At 42.2% G+C, this 12,525-nt stretch overlaps 1 protein-coding gene across 1 annotated transcript in view; it reads left to right on the forward strand.

The window, feature by feature from the left end:
- Positions 1-3,286: 3,286 nt before the first annotated feature.
- Positions 3,287-12,525, forward strand: part of LOC134383662 (sodium/potassium-transporting ATPase subunit alpha-4) — a 28,324-nt gene continuing 19,085 nt past the window's right edge. Inside the window, exons 1-7 of the mRNA XM_063104950.1 lie at positions 3,287-3,445; positions 3,605-3,664; positions 4,975-5,178; positions 5,773-5,886; positions 7,780-7,914; positions 8,196-8,313; positions 11,501-11,769. Of these exons, the coding sequence (XP_062961020.1) occupies positions 3,287-3,445; positions 3,605-3,664; positions 4,975-5,178; positions 5,773-5,886; positions 7,780-7,914; positions 8,196-8,313; positions 11,501-11,769 (1,059 nt within the window). The remainder of the gene's footprint in view (positions 3,446-3,604; positions 3,665-4,974; positions 5,179-5,772; positions 5,887-7,779; positions 7,915-8,195; positions 8,314-11,500; positions 11,770-12,525) is intronic.

Below are 12,525 nucleotides of genomic sequence, written 5' to 3' on the forward strand. Positions count from 1 at the left end.
AATGCATGTATTATTTATTTATACTTTTGTCTGTCTAACTCTTCCAGAATAAATTCTGTGAAGACAGGGATTCTATTTCTTTGGTTAATTTATCCTGAGCACCTAAAACAATGTCTGACACACATTAGGCAATTAATATTTGTTGGATAACTGAAAAAAATCTTCACAACAGTCCAGTAAAATGGAGACTATTATTATCTCAATTTACAGATGAAATAGCCAAGACTCAGAAAGGTTAAATGATGTGTTCAAAGTTTCAAATGTAGTAAGCATCAGATGCAGGACTCAAACTTAGGCCAGTCTGGCTCCAGGGCAAGCCCGGTAACTACCATGCCATACTTATCTGCAACTGCAGGATCAGAAAACCTGTGGGCATGGAGGGAGCCTGATCGGCCCAATGGCTTAGTGAACAGGAGGCTTCCATTACTTGGACAATGAGCATTTGAGCCATAGGGCCCATGTGATTAGAACCAGAGAAAGAGAGAACGAATGATCTTAAAGATGTAGTAGAGGGTTAAGAAAAAAGATACCAGGACATTCAGCGACCTTCTAGAAGATCTTAGCAAAAGAGGAGAGAATCTTACTGTTGGATGTAATGTTGGAAGTTAAGGCCAACTTCTGACCTAGGTAGAAATACTTTTCATGGCATTTCCTTTATATCTGCAGAATAGGAAATATGAACATATAGATGGACTTAGCAATTTTAACTTTATTTTATTTATTTATCGGAGTGTGGGGACTGGCCAGTGTGGGGACCCTTGGTGTTAGAAGACCATGCTCTATCCAACTGAGTTAACTTTAATTTTAACTTAATTCTAACCTTGCTCTTAAGGATTTTATGATTTACATTAAACACAAAGATTGGGAGGAAATATTTGTAATGTATATGACAAGGAGTTCCTACAAATCAACAAGAAAAATAAAACAGTGGAAAACTGGGCAAATGATAGAATTGACAATTCAATTTTTTTTATTTTTTATTTTATTTTATTTTATTTTATTTTTTTTTTTTTTTTAAAGATGACCGGTAAGGGGATCTTAACCCTTGACTTGGTGTTGTCAGCACCACGCTCACCCAGTGAGCGAACCGGCCATCCGTATATGGGATCCGAACCCGGGGCCTTGGTGTTATTAGCACCGCACTCTCCCGAGTGAGCCACGGGCCGGCCCCTCAATTTTTTTTTAAAAAAGGATGACAATTCTCAAAAAGAAAAATGAAATATAGAAAGAAGGTAAACAAGAAAAAATGCTCACATAGACAATAAAGAAATGCAACTAAAACAATAAGATAGCAAATTTCACCAATTATAATGATAAAAATGTAAAAGATCAAAGTCATCTTGTGTAATCCAAGGTGTAGAGAGTGACCATTTTTGCATCTTGTTGCTGGGATGTAGATAGGTAAAGCCCTTTGAAAGCAATTAGCAGAATCTTTTAAGAGTTTAAATGAGTGTACCCTACAATTCAGCAACAGGAATCAATTCTACTGAAATAGAACTTCAAGGGCCTCAAAATACCTACGTGGAAGGACGTCACTGTAGCAATGCTTCTAATGGTTAAAAAACTAAATAGAAAATATCCTATAAATCCATCAGCAGCAGGAATGATTGAATAGCCCATGATCAATACAGAAAATGGAATGCCTTGCAGCCACTGATTAATTTTATTAGTGGCTGAAAGGCTTTATGTACATGATAGGTTGATAAATGAAAGGAGAGTTGAATGATTGTATGAAAATTAAAATATATCTCCTTTTAGATATTTATTTGTATAAACACAGAAAAAAGACTGGAAGGACGTGGAGCACATTGTTAAGGGCAGTAACTTCAGCAGTAGGGAGTCTAAGTTTGGAGGGAAGGAAACTGGAACTCTCAGTTTTGATCTCATGCATTTTTAGTAGAAAAGAAAAATCCAGTCTATTAAAGAAATCGACTGTCATTTATCCTAGCTGGGAAGGGAACATTTCTATTTTTAAATATCGAAGAAGGATTGCATCGGTACCAAGATGGATGTTTTCAGATATAGTCATATCTTAAAAAGCATGCCCAACCAAGATGCAACTAAATAAATGCCAAACAGTAGAGAGAGAAAATGTATGTAGCATGCATAACTGAAAAAATATAGAAATGATTGATAGAAATAGTAGCTGCTTCAAATCCTTTGTGGAAGGAGGTGGAATATAATTGACATGTAAAACACGTATAAAGTTGATACAGTCAAAGCACTTACTAAGATGTCAGAGATGGTGAATGGAAAAGACAAATACATTATTTTATCATAAAGAAATACAATGTTATCATAAGGAAAAGCCTATTTCTACTCTCACTGAGAAGAGCTGCACATTAATCTGCAAATAAAACTACTAATAATGAAATCAGGCTATTTATTGAGCACATACTATATACAAAGGTTCTTCGTAAGGTTTGTAGAAAAGTAGAATTAAAAGATAATATGAATCTTTCCACAAACTTTTTGAAGTACCCTCATATATCAGACATTATGTTTTCTGTGGAGCACCTCACTTTAATCCTTACTCTTGCTACCTTACAAGGTAGATGATATACACTTTTACAGGTAAGAGAGGCACAGAGAGATTGGGTAACTTGCCCAAAGCCACACAGCGGAGGAGCCAGGATTCAAACTCAGGACTGATTCCAAAGCCCAAGATCTATTCTGCTAGTCAATCTCCTAAAATTTAAAGATCAAATTCAAAGGTGGTGGAAAAGTGTCCCTCACTAAAATGTACACTCACAGACAGAGCCCCTGCTTTACTTTTCGGTTCAGCTGTCTGGGGTCCCTCTAAGCTTCAGAAGTCTTCAGAACCCCACAAGGGCTTTGTTCTAATTTTGTCCTCAGACTGAAATTCTCTCTGGAGCAGAACCTGCTCCAGTCATTCTCAAACCCAAAGACCGACCTCCAGATTCTTGGTTAGAATATTCAGGAGGTCTTTGTGATGCCACACCTGCGTTGTTGCCGAGGCACCCACAGGGCCTGGGGCTGGGGGCTCCCCACGCCCTGACGCCCACTCTGGCCTCACTCCCACTGCACTTCCCACCTGCCGAGCACCCGGTGGTGTCTTCATCACTCAGCCACCCAGTGCTCTTGACTTCCTCAGCGCCATCTCCACTCTCTGCCTTCCTCACCTCCGGCTTCTCCTGGTCCCTGACTGCTCAGTCCTCTCCCCCTCCCCTCCCCTCCCCACCCTCCCCCTCCCCTCCCCCTCCCCCTCCCCCTCTTCATTTTCTTCCTACCAATTGAGCTGGGTCAGCTACATCCCGGGGTCACAATGGTGCTTGGGAGGAAAAGAGGGATGGTGACTCCAATGACTCCTCATGAGCAGAATCCAAACCCTAGACCTCACGGAAGGGCTAGAATTAGTAAGGAAAGGGCGAAGAGGAAACAAAAGAGGAAAGATATGGAGGAACTGAAAAAGGAAGTGGTCATGGTGAGGACATCCCAAACCAGGGCTGACAAATCGCCCTCCGAAAACACTCCTTAGCCTTCCCCCAACTGCCTCTACCATCTTACCTTGAGAATTAGCCCCTGTTTCTCTTCCCCTCCCCTGGGGTCACCACCTCTCTCTCAATGACTACTGTCCCCTCAGGATGAGCACAAATTAACCTTGGAAGAGCTGAGCACCAAGTATTCTGTGGATCTGACAAATGTGAGTGAGGCACTCCCTGAGGGAGGCAGAAGGTCTCCCACTCTGACTTCAAGGCCGTCAGGACAAAAGTAGAGCTAGACATCCAGCCCCGCAACTTCAAGTCCAGTGTTCTGACCTCGTACCCTCCACCCAGCCAAGTTCCACGGGACCCCACTTGAAACAAGATGATAATGTAACTACCCCAAAGAGAATTCAGGACTAGATAGGAGAGTAAGAGTGTTTAGGGCGGTGCTACCCACATAGCTCGTCCTCAGGACCCCTTTACACTGTTATAACTTATCAAGGACCCCAAAGGGTTTTGGTGTATGTAGGTTACATTATCTATATTTATCACATTAGAAATTAAAATTGAGAAATATAAAAAGTATTTCCCAATTCATTTTAAAATAACAAGAGTAAACCCATTATATGTCAGTATAAATAATATTTTTTGACAAACTATATTTTCCAAAACAAAAAAATTAGTGACATCTTATATTTTTGCAGACCTCTTTAATGTCTAGCTTTTTAACAGAAGACAGCTGGGCTCTCATATCTTTTCTGTACTAAATCTGTTGCAATATCATGTGTCTTGTAGCATTGGGAAAATTCCACCATATACTCTTGAGGGAATGAGAGTAAAAAATGCAAACAATGATTTAGTACTATTGTGACAATTGTTTGACCCTGAGTACCCTCTGAAAGGGTCTTGGGACTCATTGGGTTTTTCAGGGGGAGGTTGGGGCACAGTTGACCAGGACCGGTAGGTTCTACTATTGTTTTCATTTAGAGGAAAAAGTACATAAGTTTGTGCACAAACTAGAATGAGAATCTATGCATTCATATCTTTAGTTGGTGTTTTTTTCCTGTTTCTAAGTTGGAGAGTCAAAATATGGGGATCAATATATTATAAGCAGAATGTATTATTTCTCATTATTACATTGGCCTTGCACGTTATAATTATCTGTATATATTTATCTCTCCACTTGAGCTCCTTATGAGCAAAAACCCTTCTTATTCATGTTGGTATCTTCAGTACTTCTCAACAGCATCAGGCCCCAAGATAGAGTTCAAGTTCAAAAAGGTTTGTGAATCAATCCATATCAACAGCAACAACAATAAAACCCTCCTATGTAAACAAATTAAATGACATCCCTTCTATAATGCAAAAGTTTAAGTTTCACCTTATCTAGGAAGAACTTCCAGACTGAACTTCAGCGAGCATCTTTGGTCTCTAGACCCATCTAGGGCTATAAATGGCAGGTTCTCCTTTGCTACAGCTACTTCTCTCTTCCCAGCTCTCTGTCAATCCCTATTTCTTTCCCACACAGGGCCATAGCCTCAAAAGGGCAAAGGAAATCCTGCTTCGAGATGGACCCAACACACTTACCCCACCCCCCAGCACTCCAGAATGGATCAAATTCTGTAAACAAATGTTTAGTGGCTTCTCCCTCCTACTGTGGACTGGCGCCATTCTCTGCTTCGTGGCCTATGGCATCCAGATGCATTCCAAGAAGGAGCCTACCAAAGATAATGTGAGTCTGTTCAACTAATCCTGGCCAGCCGGGTCTCTCTTCAGCCCCTGATACTCTTCTGCTCAGCAGCCTAACACTCTCAAAGTCCTCTGGCCCAAATCTCTAATACTCCCAGCACTTTCTAAGGGAGCCCTTGGTCCCTGGACTTTTATTTAGAAAGCTAATGGTTCAGCTCCCTGAGATGCATGATTTCCCCTAGAAACTTGCTCTCCTTTGATGATCTTCTCAACTGATCATCAAAGCACTTTGTAGTCCCTTTCTCTTCCATGCAATTTTGACCTCTTCATCTCCTCCCCCTCCACCTGCCTCACTATCCACCCCACCCCATGAATAGCCTTCCACGAGAGGAAGATAACAGGCTTTCTCTGGCCAAGGACGTTGCTGACTACTCACCATAGCTCAGGGTTCCTTCACCAGGAAGCCAAGCACGCTGGCCCTGTCTCACATTTTTCTTAGCCTCTTTGCCCTCCGATTCAGTCCTATGGTTTCTTCCACCTGGAGAAATGGCTGTTACCCTTGCAAGCTGATTTTCTGAGGATGAAGAGGAAGAAAAGGACCTACTGATGAACCTTTCTTCCCCCCCACCACCCCCAGCTGTACCTGGGCATTGTGCTGGCCATTGTGGTCATCATCACCGGCTGCTTCTCCTATTATCAGGAGGCCAAGAGCTCCAAGATCATGGACTCTTTCAAGAAGATGGTGCCTCAGGTAGGATTGGTGTGGGAAGATCTATTGAGAGGAGGTATAGAATGTGGCCAAATACACAATTATTGAGTCCCCTGGTGAATTATATCCTATGTCAAGGAAGCTGAGTAAAGCTGGTGAGGGGCTCAGGTTACTCTGTCAGGCCTTAAAAATACCTGGAAAAGCTGTGAAACCTGAGAAAGACACAACATCACCTATGAAGTAGTCTGGTCTAGAAGGCATAATCTGAATCTAATGAGTGAAACACCATACAACCCCCAAATGAGAACATTCTATTAAAAAAAAAAAAAAAAAAAAAGGGCCGGCCCGTGGCTCACTCGGGAGAGTGCGGTGCTGATAACACCAAGGCCCCGGGTTCGGATCCCATATACGGATGGCCGGTTCGCTCATTGGCTGAGCGTGGTGCTGACACCAAGTCAAGTGTTAAGATCCCCTTACCGGTCATCTTTTAAAAAAAAAAAAAAAAAAAAAAAGTCAGTCGTTAGTGGGGAGGCTGGATTCTTTGAATGTCAATAACATTAAAGACAAAAAAACAGCTCTGGAAATGTTCCAGATTAAAGGAGCCTAAAGAGACATGACAACTAAATCCAGTACCTGGTCTAGATCTGATCTTGTGCTAGAGGAGAAACTAACACTGTAAAGGTTATATTGGGTCAGTTGACAAAAGTGGAATGCAGACAGTCGATTAAACTATTGTGTCAGTCTGAATCTTACCGAAATTGGTAACTGTATTGTGGTTATATAAGAGAATATCCTAATTTGTGGAAAATGCATACTGAAGCATTCAGAATAAAAGATCATAATGTATGCAACTTACCCTCAAATAGTTCAAGGAAAAAAGTACACGCACGCATGCACACACATGCATGCGTAGAGACGGGACCAAATGACAAATGGGGTAAACTTTTTTTTCTTTTTTTTTCTGATGGCTGCCCAGTACAGGGATTCAAAGGGATAAAATGTTAGTAGGTGAATCTGGGTAAAGATCATATAGGTGTTCTTGGTGGTATTTTGATTCTTGCAACTTTCCTGAAAGTTCAAAATTATTTTCAAGTAAAAAGTTTTTTTTTTTTTTTTAAGGTACCTGGAAATAATATGACAGTAGATAAGGATCCGTAGGCACAGGGCTGGACATTTGGAAAGAAATAGGCTTGAAAATTTCCCAACAGTATGGTCATATTCTAATAGCCCAGGATTTTCTTCTCCCTTTGGTATCAATATAACTTAATTTCTTCCTTGGATAAGAGTTTGGGAAGAAAGTGTTTTGGTAGTTTTGAACTAGTATCTTGGAGATTATCTGTTAGCTTTTGCTGCCTAAAGAACCACCCCAAAACTTAATGGCTTAAAACCACAAACATATTACTTCCCACATTCTGTGGCTGGGCTGTTTTGGTCTGGGCTGACCTCAGCTGGTGCTGGATGGTCTAAGATGACCTCATTCACCCATCTGGGGCCTCAGCTGAGATGACTGGGACAGCGGGGGCCTTTCTTCTCATGATCTCTCTTCTTCATGAGGGAGGCTAACTCATGCTCATTGGTATGGTGGCAGCCGAGGGATTCCTAGCAACAACAGGGCAAGCCCAACATGAAAGCACTATTTAAGCCCTTGCATGCATCACATTTTTTAATGTCCTATAGGCCAAAGCAAGCCACAGGGCCAAGCCTAGGTTTAGGGATAGAGAGATAGACCCCATCAAGTCACATTGCAAAGGGCCCTGCAGACCGTGGCTGTAGGAACTTGCAATCTACTAAAGATTTCTTCAAGAATGATGTGGTGGGTGACATAGTAAGAAAGGCGAGTCAGAAGGAAGGAGACCAGGAACAAGAGGTTGTAGGCTAGGGATGGGATGGGGAAGCAGAAAGTATTAGAAATGACCCTGCGCTATCTTCCCATAGCAAGCTCTGGTAATTCGAGGAGGTGAGAAGATGCAGATTAATGCACAAGATGTGGTGTTGGGAGACCTGGTAGAAGTGAAGGGTGGAGACCGAATCCCCGCTGACCTCCGGCTTATCTCTGTACAAGGATGTAAGGTGAGGGGATGTGGAAAGCTATGGGAGGGGCCAAGCATGGTATTAAGCCACCATAGGGACCTGGGGTCAGTTAGATAAAGTATGATCTTATTATTCAGAACCTTGAAAAGTTACAAGTGCAAATTTGAGCATAGAGACAATAAGGTGCTGGTGTGTAAATTTGTTTCTCTCTGTATGTCAGTGATGATGTTGGTGGTGAGAGATAAAAATATGCTGTTTTTACAAATAAATCTGCCTTTTTCCTCATGCTCACCTTGTGACCCCTCCTCTCTCCATCCCAGGTGGATAATTCATCCTTAACCGGGGAGTCAGAACCCCAATCTCGTTCGCCTGATTTCACCCATGAGAACCCTCTGGAGACCCGAAACATCTGCTTCTTCTCCACCAACTGTGTGGAAGGTGAATATTGCATTGTAAGCAGCATAGATTCAAAAGCAGAGATTGAAACAAAAAGATTTCACAAACTGTCTCTCTTCTAAAGGTAGTGGAGTAGGTAAGAGTTGGTACACAGTCTTGGTTTTCCCACACTCATGAGCTGAAAGACCTCTGGTGAAAGGTCAAAGCCACCATTTCCACATCTGCACAATGATGATACTAAAAGTCATTACCTCATGGATTTCTGTGTGGATTAAATGAGATAATATGTATAAAATGTTTAGGATAACACCTAACACATTGCAAGTGCCCTATAACAGCTCTTATTCTAGCTAGAGAGTGGACTATGCTTTATGAGCTGAAAACAGCACAGAAGGGAGGAAAATTACTCAGCCCTGCTGGGTCATTTTTTTCTTAAGCTTAGCCCTAATTTCTCTTAACTATTCCCTTCTCCAAGAGAGGATATTGGCATTGGGAATTTGAGTTATCAGAGGTGCCATTCAGACTTTGGCTTTACTCCTGGAATCTAAGACACCCTTGAACTGGAAAGCAGTGTCAGCCAATGACAACATGGGACTCAGTATCATTATGTCAACCTCTCCTTTGCCCTTTCCCCTAAAGGGGGCTGAAGACTCCATGAAACATACTTGAAAATCATTATTCATGCTTAATAATAGATGTTTCAGTATCTAAAAATAGCTATTTTTTTTTATTGAATGCCTAGTACGTGTCAAGTGCTATCGATCTTATCTCTGATTCTCACAGCACGATATACAGCAGATGTTAACCCTATTTGCACAAGAAAGACTAAGGTTCAAAGAAATTAAGTGCATGTCCAAGAGCACAACTCAATGGAAAGGCATTGCAAGGTTGGCCCGTCTTCAAGGCCCGGGTTCTTGCCACAGACCCTGCTCTGCCTGGAAGATTGCTAATGACCTCTCTGGCAATCAAACTATGCAATTTGAAAATACCTTAAAGATGATGAGTAACACTAAGACTGAATGGACACTGAGGAAGAGTCTACCTAGAAAATAAAATATACATATTAAAATAAAGTTTTAAAAAATTGATTGTACAGAAAGATGTAAGTTAGAAAGCATTGTCCGAAAACACCAGACTTCTATTATTAAACTTTAGGAAGAAATTTGCTCAGATTTGTCCTTCTACAATAGGTTTTTTGTCAGCTAAGTATATACTTCAGATAAAGAGATAGGGGATGTGGGTGGTGGTATTCATCTGGGAAACGAGGGTCTGCCTCGGTGGAGAAGGGTTTAATAGGAAACTCGCAGAAACCAAGATGTGGCCAAGAGGGTGGAGCTAGTTGGAAGGAGCTCTTGACTGTTAAATTGAGTTATTTCTGTACAATTTGCAAACTAGTAGCATTTACTGTAGACCAATTTGCCCTTTAACCTTATACCTAGACCAATTTGCAAACTAGTAGCACAACTTTAACCTATATCCTTGACTCCCAACTCTCACCACTGTAGATCTAGACAGGGCTGTAGTACAAAGGTCTCTCTTAGTTTCTCAGGCATCTTCAAGGGAGCCTAAACTAGCTTTCTGGCAATATACAGAAGGTGTATGAAGGGGCCAGTCTGGCCTGGGATACGGGATGCTTGGCCTTATCAATCTTCCCCAAGGTGACATCAACCCGCCCTGTTTCTAGACATACTGGGATGAGTTATTAAATCCTGTCTCTCCAAGCATGAGAAAGCCATAGCAGGAAGAATAAAAATGAAAAACTAGATTAAACCATGGCACAGAATAGATACAGAGTAACTATACATTACTCACTCCCCCAACCCCACCAAAAATATGAAGCCCTTTCATCACCTCTCAATTATTTCAGTATCTGCTTTCCATGAGGCCCAATGGAACAGCCTCTGGCAACCAGCTGAAGCTCCTCTGTAGAGTGCCTCATACTGTGAGCCTTTCCAGAATTCCTCCTCCACATATACATTGAACTGTCTGCTATAGTAGGACCCTGCTCTCAGATTCATAGCTGAACATGACCTTAGAAAGAGAGACCACCAGCTGCTCTGTGCTATGATATTTGTGGGAGCTATTAAATTAAAGTTACCCCTCCTAAGTCACATGTATGATTGTATATGTCTTTTGGAGACCCCAAACTCATCTAAATGAAGAGAAGAAAGAAACTAAAATTTGAGCTCCTACTATGTGCCCAGTCCTCTTCTATGCTCTTTTAAAAACATTTTTTAGGTGCTTTTATACCATTTTAAAGATGAGGAAGCCCAAGTCTCAGAGAGCTCAAGTAACCTGCACCAGAGGAAAGAGCTAGCAAGCTGGAAAGTTGAACACCCAGCCCTGAGTCTTTCTGTTTCTAAAATAAGTGCTATTTCTACAGTATGTTGCTTTTCTGAGTGATTCTGACTCTGACTCTAGTGGTAGGAATTTCAGTCATTATGGTAAAGCAGGAATAATTGTTTTCAGCAAAGAACCTTATCGTGCCCCTCATTTCAAGCCATGTAGGTGAGTGGCCTGCATCGTGTGTGCAAAGCCAACCATGATGTCCCAGTTACCCTTCTGATCGGGGGCGGTGCTGGTGGAGAGAAGAGGAAGACCTTGATAAGCACAGAAGCCCAGCTGTTATGGCCTGTGCTACCCAGCAGAGGTCAGACTGGCTCTAGCCAGCAGAGCAGGGAGGGGCTCAGGTTAGAGCAGGGTTTCTCTACTTACTGATATCTGAGGCTGGATAATTCTTTACGGTGGGGGGAGGGAAGGGCTGTCCTGTCCATTGCAGGAGGTTTAGCAGCCTTCCTGACCTCTACCCACTAGATGCCAGTAGCAGTCCCCTCCCACCCCAGTTGTGACAACCAAAAATGCCTCCATACATTGCCAAATGTCCCCTGGGGGGTAAATTGGCCCCAGTTGAGAATCACTGGGTTAGAGCATACAGGATGCTGGAACATAAGACTCTACCAGAAAGGTAACCACTATTCCTGGGGATCTAGAAACAATTCAGCTGCTGAGGGCAAAACAAGAAATAGAAGATATTTGGATTAAGTGTAATGGAGACATTCTTGACAATGAAGACAATCAGGCAGTGAGAACTGGGTATCTCTAGAGAACTGTGAACCTCTTCAGAGATTTTTCTATCTTAGGAGCTTTTGTCAGGAACTGGGGGCAGAGACCAATGGGTATTTTTCTTCTTATGTCACAATATCACATCGCCCTTTCCCTTTATCAACAGGAACAGCCCAGGGCATTGTGATTGCTACAGGAGACTCCACAGTGATGGGGCGAATTGCCTCACTGACATCAGGCCTGGCAGTTCGCAAGACCCCCATCGCCACTGAGCTTGAACACTTCATCCACCTGATCACAGCAGTGGCCATCTTTCTGGGTGTCACTTTTTGTGTGATCTCACTTATCTTGGGCTATGGCTGGCTGGAGGCTGTCATTTTTCTTATTGGCATCATTGTGGCCAACGTGCCTGAGGGGCTGCTGGCCACTGTCACTGTGAGTAGACAGGGTGGAGGGTGGCCTCAGGGCAGATAAATAACCCCAGGGAAATGAAATCACTAGTATTTCATTTGTTGTTGAACCTCAAGTGCAGAGTATTCCTGACCTGTGTAAAGGAGTCAAAAATAATTCATCTCCCAATATTACACTGACTTCCTCAGCCCATATTTTCTGGTGCTTTTTCCTTCTCCTCATTAAGAGAAGAAGCAAGTTGCAATGGAGAAAGCGTTGGATTATAAATCACCAGGGGTGAGTTCTAGTTCTGGGTGGACTGACTGATGAACTAGGCCAAATCACTTAACATCTCCAGGCCTCAATTTATTCATCAGTTTATAGAGGAAAATTATTTTAGGTTATAGAATCTTACTGGAAAGGACTTCAAAGTCCATATCAGCTCAACCTTTCAATCAATGCTGACTATCCTTTATAAAATCCATGGGAGACGATTAAGCCCACCCCTTACTGTCTCCGCTCATTTCATTGTTGGATTGCTCTAGTTAAATTCCATTGTGTGGAGCAGAAATATGAGTCCCCGTTTGGTCCTAGTTTACTTAGCCCTTTGGGTTTTTTACAATAGCCATTATGCTCCCTCAAACTCTCCAGGTGGGAGGTGAAATAATCCCTTTTCCCTTAGCCATTCTTTCTCCGGCATGGTCTTCAGACCCCTTGTCTTGCTGAATACCTGTTTGGGGTATGCTCTAGCTTATCAATGCTCTTCTTAAAAGATAAATGAGAGTAATTCTTGGGGTGTGT

Source organism: Cynocephalus volans, chromosome 8 (genome assembly GCF_027409185.1).
Source record: "Cynocephalus volans isolate mCynVol1 chromosome 8, mCynVol1.pri, whole genome shotgun sequence".
In the NCBI taxonomy this organism is placed as follows: Eukaryota; Metazoa; Chordata; class Mammalia; order Dermoptera; family Cynocephalidae; genus Cynocephalus; species Cynocephalus volans.